We start from the raw sequence: 25,036 nt of genomic DNA on the forward strand, positions 1-25,036 counted from the left end.
AAGGCCAGACATCCCCAGGTCTTTTCATCTGCTCCTGATACTAAATGTCCCCCTTGGACAGCTGTCACTGTCGGTGCTGTGGCAGGACGGCAGGCCTTCCGGCCAGGCCGAGGGACCCGCGGGAGTGGGTGCAGGGAAGTGGACCGCGGCCGGATTTATATTGAGAAGCACACTGAGAATAAGAGAGTGGAAGAGGAGGCCCTGGCCATGGTGATGCTTGCAAAGAGACCTTCCACTCTTGCTTGAGGCCAAACAGCACCAAGGAAACCCACAAGGGAAGCTCCATGAGGGGCACTGAGAACTGGGCTCGGAGCCTTTCTTATTGCAGGAAATAATTGTGGGTGTTTGTGTGCCTCTCTGTGTGAAGTCTGAAAAAAGAAATGGCCGCTCCCGGAAAGGGGGCTTTATAGCGCTGCCTCCCATGAGGCCGGCCCCTCTCGGCTCTCGCGCCTCACCCCCACAAATCGGCACCTGGCCAGCTCCTCACAGAAACCTGAGAAACTCTGTGAGCTGGGATCAGGGACAGATGCTGGGGGTCTGGACAAAAATAAAAAGGGAGGGACTCAAAACTGCTGCACTGAAATTGTAACTGGAAACAACACAATTGTCATGTACATTAGAGGGCTGAGTCATGACTTGGGAGTTCCATCAGGAAAGGAGCAATCTGGGGCTGGCCATAGCAGCCTCAGGCGGACACGGGTTTGCACCAGCAGCCACCGGAAGGGGTGACAAGACAGCCTGGACTCCATGGGAGGAGCATCCCCGGACAGTGTGCGCGGACGAAGGCGCTGAGCTGAAGCACGTGCTTCCGAGCCTTTGAGCTTCTGCGGGCTGTTTGGGGTTGGGGTGGAATCCTCACCCTCGCTCTGAACTCACATCCTAAATCTCAGGCGAACTGGCCTGGCGATGCATTAGTTAGAGGCTCAGAAGTATACTGGAAAAACTTAGAAATCATAATAAAACAAATAAGAGTAACCTATTAATTATGAATTAATAGGAATAATAAGAGAAAACAGGAAAAAGTCTGCCTCATTCCAGCGCTGTCCCGAGGTTGGGCTCTGCGACGAGGGACAGGGTGCTGCGGCACGGCTGGACTGAGGCTGCCTGCCTGGGCTGCGCGGCTGCGGCCCGGCCTGTGTGCTTTCTGTCTGGGCCCTGGCCCTGGCCCAGCTCTCTGGGCACTTGGTTCACACCCCCTGCACTTAGCTCTCTAGCACAGTTCTCCTTCCTTCATGCTCAAGGCAAGGGTTGCTGCAATCACGCTGTTCAGCAGGTAACAGAGGGGTTAGAAGTCCTCGAGTACTGTCTATCAAAAATTCTCCGTGGGGAGACTGGCCCCAAATCTTGCATTAGGCCTGGTCTGCTACAAGCACTGAGGAAGGTCTTGATGACTAATGTCAAAGGGGGCAGCCAAAGCCACTGTCATGGTCCCTGAGCTTTTCCACCTCTGGGGTTTTGTGTGGCATCTCCTCTGGGCAGAGGAGGGAAGGAGAATTCCAAGTAGGGTCAGTCCTCAACTGCCCAGAGATGGCATGGGTGAGGCCCTGCTGACTGGCACGGGGTCAGACCCGGTGACACTACCAGCGTGGACACTAGCAGCCAATGCCCCCTGAGAAGTTGCAGGTGTGGGGGTCGGGTGGGTTTCTCCTGGCTTCTGGGCCTGAGTTGAGCGCTCGCACAGTGTCAAGAGCACTCACTCTTCTGATATCAGGCTCGAGAGCAAGAGAAACAAGAGAAAAGGGCAGGGAGAGAGAGAAAGGGACAGAGAGCATGCGTTTCTCGGGCTGCATTACCTTGAGGATAATTTCTAGCGTAAAGATACTAGTGAAGACATAGTCTGCATTGCCTAGGATCTGAAAAGTAAGCACAGTCGGATTAGTGGCTCTGAGCGGGAACCGGACTCCGACAGGAGCGTGCGTGTTAGGGACAGACAGTGCAGAGAGCTGGTGCACAGGAGGAGGCCAGGAGGACTGGAGGAGGAGGACGGAGGTTCCGGGCTTTACCTTCAGAGCAATCTCAATGGTGAAAATGGTAGTAAAAACAATATCAAAATAAAACAGAATCTGCAAAACAAAGAGAAACAGAGTGGGAATGGGCGGGGTAGGGAGGAAGCAGAGTGGAGGCAGGTCAGTGGGTGTCCTCCTGGAGAAAAGAAACACGATTCAGAATCACTATACGTGCCGCTCGGGCCTTTCCACGTGGGGGAAGGTGGAAACGAGTTCAGAGACCAGTGGCACAGACACAGCTGGGTCTCGAGGTGGGCTGGCCTTGGGCATCTTGCGGCTCTGGATGTGGCCCCCAGTTGTGCCAGGGGGAGGGAGCTCCCAGGGCACGCCTCGGCTGGTCCTGAGCCTGCACGGCATCTGGGTTGATGCTTTTCTCATCAGCCCAACACTTACAAACCCAAATCAGACCACTGAGATATAAATACTTGTCAAAGGGACAGAGAGCGGGGTTTGTTTGCTTTTGCAGGAAGGTGTGACTCAGCGAGCACTGTGTCCTTCGGGGCACAGGAGCACACATCCTCCAGGTGAGGCCTACCTGGACCAGGGGCAGGCTGTGTGGTTTCATGTTTGGTTATAGCTCAGCAGATTGCAGCTAGGGCCAATACCTTTCTCAGTGAAAAAAAAAAAAGCTATGGCTTTAGGTTGGTGGGCTCCTGTCTTTATGCCCACCTGGCTGAGGTTTCTTTTGAGGCTTTGAGATAGAGCGATGCTTATTCTAGCTTTTGATGTTCATTGGAGCCTTGGGTGGGCTTCCAAAGTTAGTTTTCTACTCCACAGAAGGTCACGGAAGCTTTTACATAAGGTCAGCCTTATCATTGGCACCCGTTTGTCAGTGCTCCCCACCTCCCTAGCCATTAGGACAGGCCAGAGTATACTGAGAGCAAGTCAGCTGGTCAGCGCTTATTTTTTTCACTAAGTTTACAAGAAACCGGAGTGTTCTGGGGAACAGCCACAGGGCACTGAAAGTCCTGATCTTTGCCAACCAGGCCAGCCTGAGGTCTCTGGGTTCATGTTCTCTTATTTGCTTGTGGTCCTCAGATGGTTTCTACCAAAGCCTTCCTCTCTTAAAGAAAGGTTCATGGTGCACTTGACTGTGAGATTCGGAGCTGGGCCCCTGACTGGACAGGGAGGTCAGCAGTGGGCCGTGGGCCCAGCCACCGTCCTGGGAGGAGGGGTGCAGAGAACCAAAGGGAATGCATACGTGGTTCCTGAAGGAGGTGTGCTGGACAGGGTCCTCGGCGGCCAGCGAGATGCTGCTGAGAAGGATGAAGAAGAGGATCAGGTTGGTGAAGATGGTGTCATTGACGATGCGGTGGCACTGGAGGCGGAACCTGCACAGGGAGGAGGAGAGGAGAGCAGAGCAGAAGCACATCAGGAAGGCAAGGGAAGCAGCTGCCTGCGTCCCAGGACCCCCAACGCCTCCTCGCAGCGCACGGACGGTGCCTGGCAGTTCGTGGAGTGGGTTCTGCAGCCTGGACTCTCACTGCGGCCGGGTAATGATAGCCATGGCCCTGTCCCTCACCCCCCAGGGGCAATTCTGCACAGAACTTGCCATCCTAAAGCCCTTGTTTGCATAGACAGTAAATTTTTGACATTTTAGAGGGTTACATCTGAGACCTTTGGGAATCTCTAAATTTTTAAATATTGCTGTGACATTACCACTGGCTTTAGTCGAGGGACTTCTTTTCCCCATCTTAAAAAAAACAACAACCTACTTTGAGATCTACTTCATATTCTTACACAAAGGGAACAACGGAGCCACTCAATGATGGCTCTGTTGATAGGATGGCTTGAACCTACACTCTGCCAAGGAGATTTACCCGATGTCATAGCTTCAAGGTGTCCAGTTCAATTCCACACCTCAGCACAAGTACAAAGAACTACACAAGTGGACCTCTGGGCACTCACTGATTGCACCACAAACACTAGATTCTCGAATGCCAAGGGTATCATATGTACTATCTCGTCTTGATGATTTAGAGAGGGGAGATGGATGATAGTGTCATTTTCATTCTATAAATAAAAACAATGAAATTCAAGAAGGAGAAGCTAGCCTAGAAACACAACCTGTAGGGTGAGAGAGCGAGGGCTCAAATCCAGGCCTCAGACCTCTGGGCCTGGCGCTGTGGTTGACTACATGCGCTTAGAGTTCTTACTGCTGCAGGCGCACCAAATCCTGGAAAGGACAAGCTCTTTGAGAGCATTCTGGTTTCAGGAGAGTTAGGAGAAGTCTGCAATGACCACCCCCTTCAAACAAACCAATCCTTCAATCGGGGCTCTGTGCTGGGCAGCTAGGAAGGGCTGAGCTCCCTAAGGACAGATGCCAGGAGCAGCCCTGCTATCAGGGAGTTTCATTTTGAGCCTGGTGCATCTGGAAGAGCGCTTCCACAATCATAATTTAGGCTCACCGGAATCTCACCAATTCATATGAAATACTGACATCACTATCATAGATCAACAGACATAACAAGAAGATAAACCACTAAGATGAAAAATCATAACAACAAACAAATAAGTGATTAAGAGCTCCTTCCCCTCCCCCACCAAAGACTGAATATTAAACATATCAGATACAGAATATAGGGCAACTATATTTGAAATACTTAATGAAATAAAGGACTTAATCATACAGATGATGAATTACTAAGTAAGTGTTAGATATAGACAGATGAATCTAGAAAATCAAGCAACAAATGGAACTGCCTGAAATGAAAAAAATATATACATATAACAGTTGATATAAAGACTGATTTAACATAGACAAAGTTGAAGAAAGAATTAAGAAATTGGAAAATAACATCTGAAGAAATTACTCAGCATACCCAAAGAGAGAAAAGGAGGTGAGAGATGTACAAGACACATGAAGGGATAGGGTGGACAGAGAGAAGAGGTCTAACATATCCAATTAGAGTGCCAGAATGAATGAATTCTTATTTTAATCTTCAATGTCATTTAAGAACTGAAGAAAAATATAAATCCATAGACTTAGGAAGCATAACATATTCCAAGCAAGATAAGTGGGAAAAAAGTCCATGTTGAGGAACACAGTAGTAAATCTGCACAACATCAAAGGCAACAGAAGATGGTAAAAGCAGCAAGAGAGAAGGGGTGGATTACCTACAATAAAATGATAGTAGGAATTAGGAATGATGGCTAATTACACAGTGGAATAATACATTTAACATGCTGAGGGACAAAACCTGCCACTCTAAAATTGTGTACACGGTAAAACTATCTTTCAAAAACAAGAAATGGAAACAATTACAGATAGAGAGGCCAAATGGATTTATCATAAAGGCACTACAGGAACTTCTAAAGAATGAACTTTAATACACCTGAAACTAATAAAATATTATATATCAACTGTAATTTAAAAGTAACCCCCCCCCCCCAAAAAAAACACTGCAATTTAAAGAGAGAAGAAAAGAATGTACTTTAAGAAGAAAAAAATACGATTGCAGAAGGATGGACTGGTAAACTGTATGTAAATCCAAATATGTACTGTATATAATAACACTGATACTGATAATAATGTCTAACTTGGGTTAAAAATAAAGGTCAGGACTAAATACTAATCAACAATAACATGTAAAGCAAGAGGGGTTGAGAGGGGTTAAAATAGTGTAAGCTCCTATTTTGCACAAAGGTAAAGCTATTTTGCACTAAGATATCGTTTAGCTTTAGACTTTGTTGAGTAAAGCAGACTTACTAATTTCCAAGAATAATCACACATACACACAAAATTGAAATAGAGTTTACACATTTCAAGAAACAAAGAGAAAAATAAACACAGGACTTCCGATTTGGAATCCAGAAACTCTTTTTCCTAAAAAGAGATAGGAGGAAGATTCCTGGCAAAGCAATGATGGTAGGGGTGACAGCTAGCTTTCCAGTGGAATAATACATGTCAGACGAAGAGGGACAAAAGCTGTCCCTGTCTTCACACATGTCGTGGGGAGCTGGGCAGTCCCAGGCTCCACCCGGAGGCTGGCTCCTGCTGATCCTGGATGGTGGGGAGAAGAGATCCACCTTCCCCACTATTCTCACACACCTGTTGTTGGGACTGAAGATGAAGAAAGCACTGGCTTCGGGCATGGGCGCTGCCTTCTCCTTAAGGTGCAGCTCAGAGAGGGGGCGTGGCCGTGGGCCCACAGGCATCTCGGGCTCCTCCTCATCCTCTTCTCCTGGAAGAAAGAAAAAGCACCTTCTAAATAACTCCACTATGCCCACTTATTTTTACCACTGTGCTGCCTGCTTTCAGATACCTTCCTACTGACAGGAATCAAGACATCATTTGTATTTCTGGAAACATGGGGTGCCAATCGAGACAGACACTCAGCGCTCTTCCTGTGGGCACCCCTGGGATTCATCTGTGTCAGAGAAAGACTTCCCTGGTGGCACATGATGAGGGGGTTGTAAGTAGGGTGACTAACTCATACTAGTTTTCCCAGGACTGTACTGGTTTTAAAACTGAAACCCCCACACCCGAGGAAACCCCCAGTGCCATGCAGTCTGGGATGGTTGACCATCCTAGTTGTAAGGCTCTAGAAAACAACCAGGTTAGGCTAGGGGCATGGCCAGGTAGGGGAAAGGGCATGGTTAGCTGACATGTGGGATCCCCTGCCAACAACCTCATCCTTGCTGGTTCCAAAAGTTTAAAACCAACTCTCCCCATTCCTGAAAATACAAAAAGTCATGTGCCGTAGGGATAATGGGGCAATAATGCTGACTGCAACAGGCTCTTCATTCAAAGGTCTGAACACACCTTTGCTCTCCTGGCCAGTGACCACACTGAATGTGGACCAAAGGCAAATGACTTCTCCCTTTGCTTGCAAGTTCATGGGAAGGACATGCCCTGTTCTGATCAAATGCATTGAACATGTTTAGAAGGGAAATAATTTTAAATCTAAACTCTTTAATCTTGGCTTTCTTTCCAGCTATAGAGATTGCATTTAGTCTCTTTGTGTCTCAGTTTCCTCATCTGTAAGATGGGACAGTGGTTCATATGTACCTCTGAATGGTTCACATAGCAAGTGCTATATAAATGTTAGCTGTTTTTTTTTACTATCTCTACCCACTGGAGAGACTTACCTGTGAATCAGTGTTGTGTAGCCCTCTCAGTCCAGCCTTTGCCTGCTTTATTTCCTGACAGAACTTCCACTCACATTGAACAATTTTCTCAATGCTTTTTGGACTAGGTTGAATGACGTACATAAACTTCATGCCCCCTGGAGCCCCAGAATGTGACCTCATTTTGAAAAGAGCATCTTTGCTGATTAATTAGTTATGATGAAGTCATACTGGACAAAGGTGGGCCCTAAATCCAAGGACTGTTGTCCTTCTAAGGAGAAACACAGTCGCACACAGAGAGAAGGTCATGTGAAGAAAGAAGCAGAGACTGGAGTGACGCAGCTGAAACCCAGGGACACCAAGGACTGCTGGCAGCCAGCAGAATGGGGAAGGGGCAAGGAGGGAGTCTCTCCAGAACCTTTGGAGGAAGCACGGCCCTGCTAACCCCTTGATTTCAGACTCCTTGGCTCCAGCACTGTGAGGGAATAGTTTCTGTTGCTTGTGGCAATTTGCACTGGCAGCCCCAGGAAATGAACACACGCACTGTGAGCTTTCTCGTTTCCGCACACTCTCTCCTTATTGGACCTGCCCTGAAAATCCCTCTCTGCAGAGCTATGGGGACTCCCACTTCCGGCAGCATCGTTCCCCTGGCTTTCCTGAGAACCTGGGAGTGACCTGTGACTTCCTCCCACAGTCACCTGGCACTTAGGATATGGTACCTCAGAGGCTGATTTTATTTTACTTTTCATTTTTAGTTTTTTTTTTGTATTTTTCTGAAGTTGGAAACGGGGAGGCAGTCAGACAGACTCCCGCATGCGCCGGACCGGGATCCACCCGGCACGCCCACCAGGGGCGATGCTCTGCCCACCAGGGGGCGATGCTCTGCCCATCAGGGGAGTTGCTCTGTTGCAACCAGGGCCATTCCAGCGCCTGAGGCAGAGGCCATGGAGCCATCCTCAACGCCCGGGCCAACTTTGCTCCAATGGAACCTTGGCTGCGGGAGGGGAAGAGAGAGACAGAGAGGAAGGAGAGGGGGAGGGGTGGAGAAGCAGATGGGCGCTTCTCCTGTGTGCCCTGGCCGGGAATCGAACCCGGGACTCCTGCACGCCAGGCCGACGCTCCACCACTGAGCCAACCGGCCAGGGCCTTTTAGTTATTATTTTTTTAATTGAATTTATTGGGATGACACTGGCTCACAAAACTTCACAGGATTCAAGAGTACAACTCAAAACACCATCTGCAAACTGCATCATGTGCCCACCATGCCAAGCAAAGTCTCTTTCTGTCCCCATTTCCCCTGCCTTTGCCCACCTCCACCTCCACCCACCTCCCTTCCCCTCTAGCTATCACCACACTTCTGCCTGTGTCTCTGTAATATCTATCTGTCATCTATCTATTTTTTCTTTTCTTAATCCCTTCACCTTCTACCTGTTGTATCTCTTTATGTGCCGAAAACCCTGGAGAGAGAAACTGTGCCTAGTACGCAGTAGCCCTTATTTCTTGACCAACATCAGCTTCCTAAGGAAGAGAGGAATGTGCCAGAGGCGGTGAGCAGGCGGAGAGAGAGCAGGCTGGGAGGGAAGCCAGAGCGGGAAGTCCACCTTCCGCACCGGCCACGCTTGGCTTGTGCTCCTCTGCTTCCGGGAAGCCGGGGAAGTACGCCGCACACACACGGTTCTTTATGACCAAGCGTGTTTCAGGGCCGAGGGCTCTTTTGGAGGACCAGCAGAGTATAGATTCAATAAATTGATTCTTTCCCTTGAGTAACTGGAGAGGACCAGCAAAGCAATTAATATTTCCATCAGAAGAAAGGCACACGATGAAAAATTGTCTACAGGCCACGGGCAGAAGAAGCCTTTATACCAAACCTGGATATATGAAAGAAAGGTACACTCTTTCACTGACAGCATCATAAGTAAAACCAGAGTTGACCTAAATCATGGTATTTACAAGTGAGATTTAATTAAGGATCTTAAATTTTGGCCTAGCTGTTTGTATTCTTTTCAGTTTTGCTGCAAATGACCCAACACTTTCTTGTTCATGACAGTTTGATAGCAGGTAACTTAATGCTTATCTTACTCATTTGCGTTTATAGAGAAACATCTTTACTCACTTTGTGCTTTCCTAGGTTCCTCACGAAGAACTGTGCATGTTCTTGCACCTGCAGCAGTCTGCCTGCACACCTGCTCTGACATAGCCTGGGCTCGTGCCCTAGCTTGTGCCCTCTGTTCTCACTGTTCCAGGCACACCGGTCTCCTTGGATCCTGCAGACAGGTGCATTCGCCTCGGAGGCTGCACTTGCTAGACCCCTCGCCTAGAAAGCTCCTCTGATTTCTGTACGCCTGGTTTAGGTTTCCATATGATTCATTCTGGATCCAGCCCAAATGCTGCGTCCTGAGAGGTCTTTACTGACCTTACAGCCAAAGAAGCAGCCCAGTGACTCCAACAGGCTGGTTTGGAGTTTGCTCATTGTCTCCTCCCTGAAATGTCAGCCCCAGGAGAGCAGGAGCAGCCTGGTGCCTGCCTGCCACAGTGCCTGCCACACAGTAAGCACTTCCTAAGTTGTTATTAAGTGGATAAATGTCTCCAAGGTTTCTTCCAGCCTTCTGCCTATGACAACAGTATGGTCCTGAAATAACTGCTTCCCTCTCCAATGCTCCGATCTCAAAGCCCAGTCAAGACCACCCTTGGCCATGAAGCCTCCTCTCTCCTTCCCCACTGCTCTCTTCCTCAAAGTGTCCCCCATAACAGCTAATTCTATGCTATACATTCTCTAGTGTCATTCACATTTTTTCATTATATTCGCTAATTTTAAGTAAGTCCTTAGTGACTCTTAACAACATATGCATGTTCACTCAAATAAACTAATCAACTAAACAAAAGCACACTCTTCGTACCCTACTTTCTTGCCTGGGCAAATAGATATTTCTTAAATGTTGCGTATTCCAAGCTGGGAGGCTAAAACCGACAGGTGAGCTTTGTAGATTAAACCAAGAGGGAAGGACTGACTGGCCACAGCTGGCCTGTGTGGCCATTGTGACTGAGAAGCAGGCCCCTCCTGTGGGCACTCACGAGGGCAGCTGTGGGTGCGCCTGGACGAGTGAGCCCGGCAGCCTGGACAGAGGGGTGATGGCAGAGGAAGGAGGGGTAGCAGGAGGGAGAAGGAGTGTGTGGGGGCGTCCTCTGGCACGGTCCATTTTCTCTCTCGGGAAAGGCAGTAGAAAGAGAGGTAGGACAATGGTCACCAGAGCTGCCCCTTCCTCCCCACCGGGCACAGCAGGGGGCCCGCTGCCCAGAAGCTGCAAAGGCAGAGGGGGCAGTCTTTGGGAGGACAGCCACAGAGCAGGGGAGAAGCAGGCAGGAATAAGATAATGACAAGACAGAGACAGTGGGTCAGGGGACCTTGACGGGGTCACCTGGGCTGTCCGCTACTTCTGGACTAGAGGAGCCAGGGGCTGCTCTGCAGAGGAAAGGAAGGGGAACAGGGGTGGGAGGGGCTGGAGTTAGCCTTGGAGGAGGGGCAGAGGGTCCAGAGCCACCAACTTGAAGAACACTCTGTCTTTGGGTGAGAAAATGGAAACCAGAGATAGTGAACAAATGGGGGGGGGGCAGAAGGTTTAAGAGCTGGCTATTAAGGTCTGAGGGGTGGTGGTGGTGTGTGGGGGTGGGGGTGAGGCAGGACAGCCTCAGTCAGCTATGAGGGAAGGGAAGCTCGGGACCAAAAGAAACAGAGGCCCAGGTATGAAAGAGGGTAGGGAAGGGTGGCCACAGGGGGAAAAGGACACGTGTCTTAAAAACACCCAAACAATCCTGAGGACTCAGCAGAGTGTGGGCACTGCTTCTCAGTTTAAAAGGGAAAACCGTTCCATGAATCCTGAAGGCCAGATCAACAGAGAGACGTTTCTGTGACGGCTGATACGATGACAACAGTATCCTTGTTAGTCTTTATCCCCACTTCATCCGCTTTGTTTTGATTTCATTGCAGCAGCAAAGAGAAAAGCTGTGAGTATACTTAGAATGAGGAAATCTGAGGTTATTGTCAGGCAGGTGGGACAGACTCTGATTAGGACCCAGAAACATTTGTTTTATTACTGCTTCTTTTTAAACTTTAATAGTAATAATCCTCTTTATAATAATCCTACAAGGAGAGAGACTTGTTTATTGCTGTCCTTCTTTTTAAACTCTCATAAGAACAATCTTCCTTAGGGAGTCTTGCATGGTGGACCTCCACACCCGGCCTGAACAACTACTGACAGTTACAGTTTGCTGTTCCCCTTGTATCATTTACTTCCTCTGTCCCCATTTTTAAAAAAAATTGGACTACTTTATCCTGACCAGGGGGTGGCACAGTGGATAGAGTGTCGACCTGGGATATTAAGGACCCAGGTTTAAAACCTGAGGTGGTCAGCTTGAGCATGGGATCACAGACATGACCCTAAGGTTGCTGGCTCGAGACCAAGGTTACTGGCTTGAACAAGGGGTCACTGGCTCAGCTGAAGTCCCCCCGCCAGTCAAGACACACATGAGAGAGCGTTCAATGAACAACTAAAGTGCCACACTACGAGTTGATGCTTATGATCTCTATCCCTTCCTGTCTGTCTACCTCTCACTTAAAAAAAAAAAAAAAAGGCCTGACCAGGCGGTGACGCAGTGGATAGAGCATCGGACTAGGATGCAGAAGGACCCAGGTTCGAGACCCGAGGTCGCCAGCTTGAGCACGGGCTCATCTGGCTTGAGCAAAAAGCTCACCAGCTTGGACCCAAGGTCGCTGGCTCCAGCAAGGGGTTACTCGGTCTGCTGAAGGCCCGCGGTCAAGGCACATATGAGAAAGCAATCAATGAACAACTAAGAAGTCGCAACGCACAACGAAAAACTAATGATTGATGCTTCTCATCTCTCTCCATTCATGTCTGTCTGTCCCTGTCTATCTCTGCCTCTGTAAAAAAAAAAAAAAAGAATACTTTAAAGCAACTGCTAAATATTTTAGACTCCAGTTATGAACACTTCAGCATTATAAAAACAGAACCACAATGATATCATTCTACTAACAAGATTAACAAAAACTACTTAAAATCATTTAGTTACTAATTCAATTTCCCCCAATTATCTGAAAATAATGTCATTTCAGAGTTTATTTTCTTCATGCAGGAGCAAGACAAAATCCTCCCATTGCATTTGGCCAATTTGAAATTCTGTAGCTGTTTCCTCCCAGGAAGGTTTTAAAACTTCAAAAAGCTTCGTGGCCCACACCTGGAAACACCCTTCCTGCCCTCTGTCCAAGCCCTGGGAAGCCCCACCACATTTCCTTGCAGAGGGAGGTGAGGGAATGGAGCCTTCCCTGCACAAAAGGCAGGACATCAGGCAGTGGCTGCCAGCTCCGGGCAGAGAATCCAGCAGAGGACCGGTGGAGGGAGAGCAGAAGGAAAACAGATGTGCTTGCAAATGCAAAAGGCTGCCAGCCACCCAAGGTGGTTTCCAACCCAAATGCAGCCTAATCTAAACGGGGAAGGAAATGCCAGTAAAACCCACTGTTCCTCGATTGGGTATAACTGACTGCAAGCCTGAAGCTGGTGACAATACCTTCAGTTGTAGGTAAAAGGAAGGCAAACTCAGGGTGGCAAGGATGTGGGGTTTCATGGGGCAGAGGAGGGAATCCTGAAGGGAGGCCAAAGGGACTCTGACAGTCAGACTCTCCCTAAGGAGACTGCAGCCAACTGACATACCAGGTCGATTCAAGATGAGAACAATGAGCAATCTTTTTTTTCTTTCTCTTTTTCATTTAAATCATAAGAGGCCTGAAAGCATTTTAGAAAGCGAGAAGTGGGACATCTGTGGTGGCAGCTGTCCTTGTACTCAGCACTGCCTCCTGAGTGAGGACAAGACAGATTTGGAATTTACTATTATTACTTAGTGTGCATAATGCTGCAACATGTTATACTAATAAATTATATAAAGTTAGTAATGATTTTTACAACACAGGATATAATAAAGCCTCCAATGTATACTGAATCCATCTTCCAAAGGACACAGAAGGACTACACAAACATGATTTAGTTCATCTTACAGTGTCATTGCGAGCAAAGGAGAGCAGAGTTTTGCCCAGACGATAATTGGTAATGCGTAAGTACAGAGACTGGAGACGCTGAGCAGCGCAAGGCCCTTGGAGAGGGAAATTCGAACCATTGGTCCCTAACACATGGCTACTTTCATGTGGCTTTAGAATTCGGGTCCTTGCCCCCAGCCTGCCCCCAGGGATAAGCAGTGGAGCTGTACCTGTAGTTTCTGGGTTGGGGTAGACACTCTTATCCTCATTCTCATTGGGCTGGAGGTCATCCATGTTGATCTAGGCAGCCATGGGAGGGAGAAAGAAGAATCCGGTTAGATACGTTCCAAATTGTAGAGGCTTGGAGTAGCTTTGAAATAGCGGCACAGTCAGTGACCCAGCTGCTGACTCAAAAATATATATGTCCTCGTTCCTTTGCACAGACCCTGGCGTCATTAAGAGAAGGCTGGGATTCAACCACGCTGCCCGCTCTTCACAGACCTGCTTTCCTGCTCCACCGTCACTGACCCTAGTCCACCGAGTCTCTTTCCTTCCTTGCTTTTTCCCACGGACATCTGGCCTGGGGAGACCATGCTCCCTCCCCCAGCTCTAGAAGTAGATGGCCCTCACCTTGGTGGTGGCTGGGGACTCTCCGTCAGCTGTAATGGACTTCAGCTCAATTTTCTCCTCCTTGATCTCTTCCACTACTGGCTTCTCTACCACCTCCTGTTTCTTCTCTGGGCTGGCGGTCCTGGCCAGTCAGCAAGAGAGAAGAGATACAGGAATGTTTACTGGAGGGATGGGAACAGGGCTAGGGAACTACCCTGTTGTCTGCTGGAGGCCAGTGGGAGGGACTCCCTGTGCCCGTGTCCATCTTCCTTCACCCAGGGCACATGCCTCGGGCCAGGTGTTCACAAAGGCTCCTGGCTGGGCCCAGGACCCAGGCACCTGGCTACACCTTGCTCTTCCTGGTGTTCAGTGGGCCTCCCCCGGCCTTTGTCTGCATCAGAGAAAGATTCTGGGTCTCATTCAGGATAGGCTCCTGGAGAAATCTGCTCAGCACCCAGCAGGTAGGTGGTCTGTGACAGCCTCATTTAGACAATGAATGACAGGAGACAATGTAGGGCCCTGTTTTGCCTTCAAACTAGTGAGGAGGGCGCTCTCTTTCACCTGGAGTTGCTCTTCTCCTCTGAGAGGCTGCCTCCCACCTCCCATCCATTTCTCCCTCATGTATGACGACCTCTTTTCTCAAAGGGAACCCCCCAACTTCCTAGACAGGTGGGGAAAGGCAATAACTTCACAAGGACTGTAATTCCTGATGACCCCCACCGTAGAGCCATCTCTCGGAACTAGGCGAGAGGACAGATTACTCCCGAAAGTCCCAAGCCCAGTGCCTTTCTGGGCTGACAGAGGCCGTGCTCACACCTGTCTTCACCACCGGTGGGAATGGCATTCCAGAACTGGCCCCTAGGGTCCCGGGCTGGGTCAGCTTAGATGGTTACCTGGCCAGCTTCTTTCTCTCCTTCTCTTCTTCTTCCTCCTTTTGGGCAGATGTGAGGCTCTCAGCATCAGCCAGGTTGTCCACAGCAATGGCCAAGAACACATTCAGTAGGATATCTGTTTGTGTCCATTCTTAAAGAAAATGACCCTTGGCCTTGGGGTTTTTGGTGGGCCTAGGGGGACATGCAGGGAGGGTGCAGGACATGTAGGGGTAGAGTTCCCCACGGAGACAGCTCACCAGTGACTCACTTTGAGGGGTGCTGAGCTCGGGTGCCTGTCCTTCCTCCACCCCTTTCCCTCCTCATCACCCTACTAGCTACCTGGAGTTTCCTACGGGGTTGAAAGGAGGCCAGTGTTCAGGCTAGAGTCGGAGGGAGGGTGGCAGTGAGCCTTGCCTTGCTCTGTAATTGCTGGGAGCCAGTCTCTCCCCCGAGACTGGCCGTAACTGACATTAAACAGCACCGTCTCTAGCAGAATGCAGAAAGCACTTTGGAGCCGCTCACGGTGACTGGGCACTGAGGAGGCTGCCTGATGGCTCTGCCAACTCTTAACATGAGCCTGCCCATCCAGAGACCCCGTGGAGGGTCCAGGGCAGCTGGCTACAGCTTGGGAACTCATAATCAATCCTAGTGGCTGCTTGCCCTTTCCAGCTCCCCCCACCCCAGCCTTGAAGAGAAACACTGTGGGTCAGAGCTCCAACGTGAAGGGAAGGACAGGGCGGAGGGTCTAATGGGGTTCAGCGTGATCTCCACCCCCAGGCACCCAGCAGTCACACCACTTTACACGCCCAGAAACCACAACCCAGGGGGCTTGTCGAAATGCTTCTGGAACCTGCCCTTGGGCCTTACCCTGTTAAACCTCGCAAGTACCCTTAAGTAGTAAGTGCTGTTACTTGACCACAGAAGTGTGTGCAGGTGCCAGCAGGGGTCACCCAGCCGGTCTGGGGGCCGGGGCCCATGCCTGCAGCACTCTATTAGCTGTGATGGAAGCCCGAATCTCAGGCTAGAGCTGCTTCTATGTTACCACCCACCTCTGCACATCACCGCACAGGGTTACAACCAGGGGAGAGAACAGCGCCTGCATTTGAGACCTCACAAGGATTGTCCATGGATCAGCCAGGTCTGCTTGGTGGAGCCCATCCAGCTCTGTCTATGACTGAAGTCCCAGAGAGTGGCTTCAAAGGGAGGGACACAGACAGAAAGCCGGGAAGAGAGATGATGGTCATTTCAGGGGTGACGTTCAGTCAATTAGACACCTACTCCCTTTAGAGGCTGGGTAGCCAGGGCCCAGAGCGCCTAAATCTAGGTGGGTTCACACAGTCTGAGTGTCTGCACATGTCACCGCCAGGGGGTGCTGTTCACCTAGATGATGACCAGGATGCCCCTCCTGTAGTCAGGCAAGTCTGTAGCCAGATCACAGGAGGATGAAGTCACACCCACTGATGCCCACAACTCCTGGCTTCCTCCACCAACACCACCTCCAGCTCAGGAGATTCGGGGCTAGGAGCTTTTTTCTCCCCCAGAACACGGCTTTCCATTTGCCTGGGGGGCCCTGCGGACGTGCAACCACAGTTTTCAGTCCAGAGTTAGGACCTGTGGGCACATGTATTTGGCATCGTGCTGCAAGTTGAGGGAGTAATGGGGGGAAGGGCTGGGAGGCAGGAGCAAAGGATACAGTTTCCGCAGATGAAGAGGATGATGAAGTAAATACAGACTAACATCCCTGGAAAAGAGGGGCCGCCATAAGCCATGATCCCATCATACATCACCGAATTCCAGTCCTCCCCGGTCAGGATCTGAATGACACATTCCCACCAATAAGGGACACAGTGTTAGACCAACAGCAAACCCCAAGACTCCCCTACCCTGCCCCACTCTGCCAACAAGAACGCCTGAAGTCTCTTTCCACCCCCTATCCCTCCTCCTGGCCCCCAGCGCTCCTCCCTGGGACTCTGAGCTATGGACCTGGCAAGTCAACCCTGCCCTCAGGCAAGGTGCGTGGCCACTGGCACACTGTTATTTGAGGAGTGCCTGAAAGGGCCTCCTGGCTAAAGTATCTGCCACTACCCACATGTGGTGCACGAGGTGGCCACCCTGAGCCATTCCTGGGTTAAGGCTTCAGGTCCCTTCACAAACGTGACAGTGTTCATGAGAGAAGGCACTACCCAGTTCTCTCCGACATGCGTCACCTGGCTCCCACCTTTAACAATTTGGCAACATCCATATTATTATTCATTTTTATCTGTAAATCAAGCTACTTTTAAACTGAAACAAGTGCTACTTTAGCTTTGCCCTAAGCCAAAATATCTATGAAATCACAAAGCTGATGGGCTAGTTATGTTTTTTCGAGGGACAAGCGTGGTGGATAGGGAACATGGAACTCCATCCTCTCCTCCCCCAACAGAGCCGTCTGCTCTTATTTGTTTATATTTTGAGCTTCCATGTAGAATTTGTTTGAATAAATGGTCCCATGGCTGAGAAAGGGCCCTATTTTCAACCTCTCAATTAGATCTTTTTTTTCCAGTGGTCCCCCCAACAGTGAAATTCCATGGGGGACTGTGGGTAGGGGAAACTGTCGAAGGACCCCAAGGTTCTCCTGGGCATGGACACTCCATGACTGATCTAGCTGGCTTTGGCTGCCCGGTGCAAGGGTGAAACATCCCTTCACCTTGCCCACATGACTCTGATCCTTCCTCCTGCTCCCCCGCCCCTCCCCCCCCTCAATCACCCTCCTGGTCACAATCCCAGCAGAGGAGAGTGCATACCTGAAACACGGTGAGGAGGGACTGGGGAAAGTTATCAAAGGTGCTCCTCCGGGTCTGCATCTCATCAAAGTTGAACTTTCCTCCAAAGAGCTGCATCCCCAGCAGGGAGAAGATGATGATGAAGAGGAAGAGCAGCAGCAGCAGGGAGGCGATGGAGCGCACGGAATTCAACAAGGATGCCACCAGGTTGCTTAAGGAGTTCCAGTACCTGAGGATCAAAGGAGGGGTCAGCAGGCTTCTGTGCCTTCCTAAGCCTCAATCCTCAATCACATGCCCACGAGAGAGTTTAAGATAAATTCCAGCTCCCTTCTCTTTTCCCCCTTTCTTGGTGGTGGTAACGGTGGTGGTTTGAGTTGGGCTGGTAAGCTCCCCATTGTAATGTGCAGCTAGTTGAATCAAGGTCCTGGGATCAATAATGTGTGATGAAGAAGAGACGAAGCTTAGGAGTCAGAAGCCTTGGTTCTGAGCTAGCTCTGCCAGTTACTAGCTGTGTGTGCCTTTGAACAAGTCACTTAATGTCCCCTCCTTCTGCCCCCACCCCCATCTGAAAAAATATAGAGACTTTAGTAGTGTACACATCATTAAGTGATTGAGAGGATTACATGAGATAATATAAAATAGAAACCCTCCCCTGCCCCCCTCCCCCCATATAGTGCCTGGCACACAGCTGATAAAAGTTAGTATTGTTACCACTACTAGGTTTTTTAGACAGAAAACAAAACAAAACACCTTTCTTTCTTTTGTTTCTGGGAATGCTGCCCTCAGCCTAGCCCAGGCGGCAGCTGTCTCTAGCCTCTAGCAGAGGCATGAGTTGGGTTACCCACCGGTAAGAGTGGGTGCATCACTTAGCAGTTTCCCAAATTTACCCTGTTTAAGGGATTGGTCCTTTTAAAAAGCCTCTCTTCTGAAAATCCTGATTCCATAGCTGTAACTTGAGGCCCTGATGCCTGTATTTTTAACAAGTATCCCAGATGGTTCTGATAAGCAGGCAAGTTTGGAAAAATCTCTTTCACCTACAGGGACAGTTTAGACAGATGGGCTGTGGGCGGGGCTCCTTACAGTCAACCACCTTCTTCCCACTACTGTATAAGTAGACACTGAGGTCCTTCATTAGAGCTTGGAGAAGATCTCTTTCTCTTGGAGAAGGGGTGGATTACCTACTCATGGTTGCTGGACGGGGCTTGGGTACCTGTACAAAGGTCCCCTACAGATAAAGAAATGCCCTGGAGCAAAAGGGACGCAGCCTTGGACCACAGCAAGCGTAAGAACGGGGAGACCTCATGGCCCGCAGCTCCACATCAGCTCTCTGCCTACCAGGTCACGATCAGGATTTCCTCCCCTGGAGCCACTCTCGGCTTATTACCACATACACTGTGAAGTGTCCTGCTGCTTAAGAGAGTGACATGAGAACCACCCCCCATTCTAGCCTTATAGCTGCACCCCCAGCTTCTCTCTGGAGAAACATTCTGTATTAAAGTGACAGAAGCAGATGGGCCAGCATTTTGGATGTCGCTGTGAACTCTTCCCAACCGGGAGCCTTTCATGCTCTCCTCTCCCTCTGAGTTGAACCCGTCCTTCTCTCTCTGTGAGCAGAACATTCACGTACAACATGTGGTTGTATCTGTTTGGCAAACGCTCCGAAGTGTGTTTCACTTGTGACAGACAGATCTTGTCTCATCAGAACTGGCTCTGAGTTCTCGAAGGCAGAGACCAGAGGTTTCTCCATCCCATTCTCTCCATCTCTGTCCCCAAATAACTTCTGTGTAACCCAGTCCATATGACGGACTGCCTGGGGCCCCAGTAGATAGAGGTAGTAGTAATTGTTCTGTTTAAAGCAAGATGTGAGAGAACCTCTCTGGGGCTAGAACACCCTTCCCACTTACACCTAAAACAGCATTCTCAAATGTGCTGGAGACAAAACTGCTGAGAACAGTGCGTGCTCTTTCTAACTACTGATTCCCAGCACTGCCCCCCACCTGCCGGGGACCGTGAAATCAAAACCTCTGGCATTGGGCCTCATGTGATTCACATGCAACCACTCCAACACTTGTCTGTCAACTGGGGCTTAAAACAGTAACTGTAGAGCATATTTATAATGAGAATGTCCAGCTATACCAGCAGGGAGTGTGTCGACATGTAGATTAGGTGGGAGATGCAAAGGGATGTGGCGTGTGTGTCCTGGGAACAGGGGAGGGGGGTGGCGGGACCTCTGGCGAGCATACGCTGCCTCACAGCGGGGAGTGGCTCTCGGGCCTTCCGCACATCCTGTCTCTTCCTAGAGCTCCCCTAAACTCAGGGCAGAGTGGCTGAGGTTCCTGACCATTCCATTGCCAGAACCCGTGTCAAACTATGACGTAGGAAGAGAAGAGATTGTTGGTTGCCAGAGGCAGCAGTTGTTGGTCGGTAGGCAGAATGGATGAAGGGGGTCCAAAGGCACAAATATCCAGTTAAAAAATAAACTGGTCATGAGAATGCATCCTACAGCATGGTGACTCAAGTTAACAGTACTGTATTGCCTATCTGAAAGTTGCTAAGAGAGTTCAATCTTAAAAATCCTCTCAACACACACAAAAACTTATTTTGTAACTATGTATAATATATATGTGATGACTGATATTAACTAGACTTACCGTGGTGCATTTCACAATATAACATCCCCCCATATCCATGGGAGGTACATTCCAAGACCCCCTGTGGATACCTGAAACCACAGAGTGCCAAACCCTGTATATGCCATGTTTTTTCCTGTGCTCAAGCACACTTTATGGCTTCTCTTCGGCCTGTCTGAATTGCCAGCATCATTACTCTTGTGCTTTGGGGCCATTATTGAGTAAAATCAGGCTTACTTGAACACAAACGCCATGATAGAATGACAGTCAGTCTGATAACTGTGACAGCTACTAAGTGACTAATGGGGGGGGAGGGAAGAGGGATGTGTACAGTGCTGGACTAAGGGCTGATTCACGTCGGGGGGGGAGGGGCAGAGTGGGGCTGTGCAAGATTTCATCACTCTCCTCAGAACAGTGTATAATTTAAAACGTCTAAATTATTTATTCCTGGAATTTTCCATTTAACATTTTCAGGCAACCGAAACAAAGAAACCACGGGTAAGGGAGAGTCCTCTGTTTGCAAATATCAAATCATTTTGTTGTGCACCTGAAACTAATATAACGTAATATGTCAATTATATCCCAATATTAAAAATAGGAAGGAAGAAAGGTAAAAACTATTATGCTTCAGTTTGCCCTACAGGAAGCAGGGTTGCTATGGCTTTGAGACCCTTGGGGTAGGATTTCCAGAGGAGCACTGTGAACACACAGCTCCCTTCTGGAAGAACTCCCACTCAAACCAGAGGCCGCAGGCTTCAGGGCCCGAGGCAGCCTTTGTTCAAGGGAGGGACGGAGGCCAGGTACACTGACACCACCCCCTCCTCATGAAAAACACCTGGCTGAGCAGACACTGCACTCTCAACAGTCACACAGGTTGTTTGTCTTCCATTCAACAGGGGCAGCTGGGGTCCGCCGGCGGCTGGCCTGCCACCGCACTTTTGTTCCTTTCAGCAGGATTAAAAGAGCAGAGCTGGTGCCAGTGCCCTGGCATCATGAGGGTACCCAGCTTGTTGAACAGAAGGCTGCCTGTCCCTCACGTGTACTTGGTTGGAGAGGATTCATGGGCTCTCTAAAGGCTGAGACAAAGGGATCGATAAAGTGACAAAGGACACTCATAGGGCTTAAAGGAAAAGGGCTGGGTTTGGGGCCAGGTATACCTGAGCAGATAGCAGGAAATTATAGTGTGGGGGCCTCATTATCATCAACAGTGATGAGATTAGAGATTCATAGGGACCAGGTGGCAGCCTCTGGGCAGTGTGACAAGAAATACCATTTAAGCAGAACGGCAGGCACCCCAGCAGATCCTCAAACACATGGCCCCACAAGGTCAATCTGATTTCTGGTGGCCCCCGCAGCTGTGGCCTGAGGTCCCAGAGTCCTTTAGCTCGTGGTAAACTAGAGAGGTGAACGGCATGTTTGCAATCAACGAAGGTTTTTATCCTAATTGGTTAAAACTATGAAACATACACACTTACACACCAAAAAGGAAAGAACTTTAGAGAAAAGCAAGCAGCTGCAGGACAAAGGGTTTAACGTCTTGAACCTCGTAGTGGAATGGAGGAAAATAAAGCTCCCTCTCAACACAACCACCCACACACATGTCCACATCCAGAATTTGGGACTCATAGCCCCCAAAGGACAAGCCACCTCCTCAGCATCCTCAGACACCCCACCTGTACAGTCGTCCTTGGGACCCACTTTTCCTCCCAGTCCCACACACAGGGGTGTGGCTCTGAATCATACTGTCCAAAGTGTGTCTCTGCTGTCCCGTCAGACCCAGCTCACTGCAGACCAGGGCTTCTGACCTGACCAACTTCTGTGACCCAAGCTCTCTCACTCGCTAATCCCAGCTTTACTTCAGTAACCCCCCCTCTGCTTTCCTGGATTTAATTTGCCACCATCTGTTCAGGTATACTTGTATCTCTGTCATTCTCCTGCTCCAGGTCTGTCCCTGGTTTGAGTCCTGTGGAATTTTCCTTCCTTTTGACTATAGAAAGTGACCTGAGCCTGGCTTGAACTGGAACTGTCGTCTCTTGAACTTTTCCTTCAAGTAAAAGTTGGGGCCAGGACCTGGATATCCTAAGAGTAGAGCAGAACTTTGAGCTTGCGCTGGAGGAAAGACCTCCATAGTAACAGTACCAATAGCTTGGGGTGCTTGGCAAATGTTCTACCCGACTTCTCCTCTGCTCCAGACAGGGTCAAAACTAAATTTATATCTGTGCCAACTGTTCTTGTCCTGGGAGGTAAAATCGAACAAAACAATACCCTGCTTTGTATTGATGGCAGTGACCTATTGTTGATAGAGTGTTTATGAAGCAGATTTCATGCACTAAAACTGTGTGGCATGGGCTTCTATGCACCATTCCCAAGAGTGAGAGTGGGAGGGAGGCCAGGGAGGGGAAATGTGGCCACGTGACCTAACCTGGGAAGAGACAGAGTCATCAGGGGACCATGGCCTTGCCTTGCTTCTCCCTGAACCAGCCACAGGGACATCTGGATGGGTGTAAAGTTGGGCTCTAGTCCCAGAAGGCAATAGGCCCTGGAAGTATGATAAGAGGGTGAACTGGACCTGTGCTGGGCCAGGAGGAGCCAAAAGTGAGAATTCTAGATGATAGTGGTCAGGGTCTGGGACAGCTGGGGGCCTCAGCTGTAGTTCTGGCTGACACCCAGCTTTGTTCCTCCATTCTTGGGAAGAGGCACATTTTTTTATTTTTTTATTTTTTACAGAGACAGAGAGAGTCAGAAAGAGGGATAGATAGGGACAGACAGACAGACAGGAACACAGAGAGATGAGAAGCATCAATCATCAGTTTTTCGTTGCGACACCTTAGTTGTTCATTGATTGCTTTCTCATATGTGCCTTGACCACGGGCCTTCAGCAGACCGAGTGACCCCTTGCTCGAGCCAGCGACCTTGGGTCCAAGCTGCTGAGCTTTGCTCAAACCAGATGAGCCCGTGCTCAAGCTGGCGACCTCGGGGTCCCGAACCTGGGTCCTCCGCATCCTAGTCCGACACTCTATCCACTGTGCCACTGCCTGGTCAGGCGGGGAGAGGCACATTTTATGTGTTTCACTTTAAAGTCAAATCCTGCCTTGAATAAACAATACAAAGGTCTTCTTTCCCTGTTTGCATTAGAGGCCGTTTGCACTGAGCACAGAACCTCCATGGGGGATATGACTTGGTCAAGCTGGCAAGGCGGTCTGGCCTAGATCTTGGGATTGCCTTAGGAGGGCGCTCTGAAACCGTGCACTGAAACCGGGTGCTAGTTACTCAGCATCACCTAGACAGCCCCTATACCATCTGTGCCAGGGTTAGGGAGGGGCTACATTCACGTCATCCTCACCTGGGCTTCTTAATCCACAGCAAATGATACCAGTCGCTCCCTAGAGAATGACCACCCTTCATGAGGACAGGCTCTGGAGTCAGAGCTGCCTTCTCCACCAACCGTGGCCTGGGAACTGGGCAGATGTTCTTTAATAATGTCTCTTTGTGAGCTCTGAGCCTCCGTGGGCTCTGAGAAGAGTAGAGGCTGGGAGGTGAAGGGAGGGTGGGCGGTGCAGGGACGGAGCTGGTGATCTCAGCCCCATATGGGCAGGGCAGCATAGACATCAGAGCCCAGAGGATCTGCAGAAAAGGTGGCCACGACTCACCAGTATGTCTGTGCTGAGTCAGCCCAATTTCACATTTCAGGGTTGGGGAAGGGAGCTGCAAGGGAAAAGCAGTAAGAAAAATAAAGGGATCTTCAGGTTTAGGACCGAAGGGATTTGGGTGCATTTAAAAACCAATTGTATAAAAAATAGAGGTACAATTAGTAAATTGGAATCACAAATCACAACCAGGTTTACTCTAACGGAATCTCTTCTTCCTCCCTTTGTGTCAGACTGGACTGACGAAGAGTAGACAAACGAGGTATTGGTTTCCACAACAGTTAGAGCTGCGGCAAAGCAGGAGAAAGAGCTGACTCTATTAGGCAGCTGGCAGGCCCGCTGTTGTGGGTGATTTACCCAAAGAGGACAGAGATTTTGGCCATGTGCACACCTCTCTGTTCTCCATGAGGTTGGAATCTTGAGTTCCCTATTCTTTCCTATTCTGGAACTCATCATTCATGTACTATGGATACTCGGTAATCAATTGACTTCCAGTCTAGAACACAGTTCCTACTCATTTTTTTTTAAGTGAGAGGAGGAGAGATAGTGAGACAGACACCCACATGTGCCCCAACAGGGATCCACCTGGCAATCCCTGTCTAGGGATGATGCTTGAATCAACTGAGCTATTTTTAGTGCCTGAGGCTGATGCTTAGACCAATGAGCTATACTCAGCACCCAAGGCTGATGCTTGAGCCAGTTGAGCCTCTGTTGTGAGAGGGGAAGAGGGAGAGAACCAGGAGAGGAAGAGGAAGTGAAGCAGATGGTCATTTCTCATGTGCGCCTTGACTGGGGATTAAACCCAGGATATTTACACATGGGGCCAATGTTCTATCCACTGAGCAAACTGGCCAGGGACTTGTGCTGCAACAAGTTGATGCTTCACATCTCTTTCCCTTCCCATCTGTCTCTCTCTTGCAAAAAAAAAAAAAAAAAAGTAAGAAAGAAAAAAAAGGGAAAACCACAAATTTTAATATTTTATCTCTTAGTAAATTACCCACTATACACTGTTCAGCTGCTATGAACATGGTGAAGTGCCTGGACACCGTTGGTGAGAACCTCTGGCCCAAATCAGCTGTCACAACTCTTAGACTAAAGGCTCTGGGTCCGGGAAGGGAAGCTTGAAATCACAGGATGAAATCTAGAAACACATGTGTGCACCAAGCAGTCTAGCACTCTAAATAAATAGCTTGTCTTGAATTTAGCCTATCACCCTTCAAATATATACAGGTGTGTAGGAATTAATAACATTTACATTAATCTAAAAATTGCTGAATTCATGGTAGTGCTTTATCATGTGTTTTCTCAGTCAAGAACTATCAAAAGTAGAATCTTAACATGGTTAGGGGCTACTGTCTAAAGAAGAGAGCAGAGATGTAAGAATCAGAGTTTCTAAT

General features: G+C 49.2%; 1 protein-coding gene across 14 annotated transcripts in view; it reads right to left on the minus strand.

The window, feature by feature from the left end:
- Window positions 1-25,036, minus strand: part of CACNA1C (calcium voltage-gated channel subunit alpha1 C) — a 777,231-nt gene that overhangs the window by 120,184 nt on the left and 632,011 nt on the right. For 8 of the 14 annotated variants that reach the window (XM_066369080.1, XM_066369070.1, XM_066369067.1 and 5 more), the window contains 8 exons: window positions 17,384-17,591; window positions 16,294-16,414; window positions 14,622-14,736; window positions 13,750-13,870; window positions 13,350-13,419; window positions 6,058-6,190; window positions 3,208-3,337; window positions 1,794-1,853 (listed from right to left, as the gene is read on the minus strand). In XM_066369080.1, coding sequence (XP_066225177.1) covers window positions 1,794-1,853; window positions 3,208-3,337; window positions 6,058-6,190; window positions 13,350-13,419; window positions 13,750-13,870; window positions 14,622-14,736; window positions 16,294-16,414; window positions 17,384-17,591 — 958 coding nt within the window. Of the gene's footprint in view, window positions 1-1,793; window positions 1,854-2,003; window positions 2,064-3,207; window positions 3,338-6,057; window positions 6,191-13,349; window positions 13,420-13,749; window positions 13,871-14,621; window positions 14,737-16,293; window positions 16,415-17,383; window positions 17,592-25,036 lie in introns of all 14 variants that reach the window. The other 6 variants (XM_066369079.1, XM_066369071.1, XM_066369068.1 and 3 more) reach the window with 2 other exon arrangements.

This window comes from Saccopteryx leptura, chromosome 2 (genome assembly GCF_036850995.1).
Source record: "Saccopteryx leptura isolate mSacLep1 chromosome 2, mSacLep1_pri_phased_curated, whole genome shotgun sequence".
NCBI lineage: Eukaryota > Metazoa > Chordata > Mammalia > Chiroptera > Emballonuridae > Saccopteryx > Saccopteryx leptura.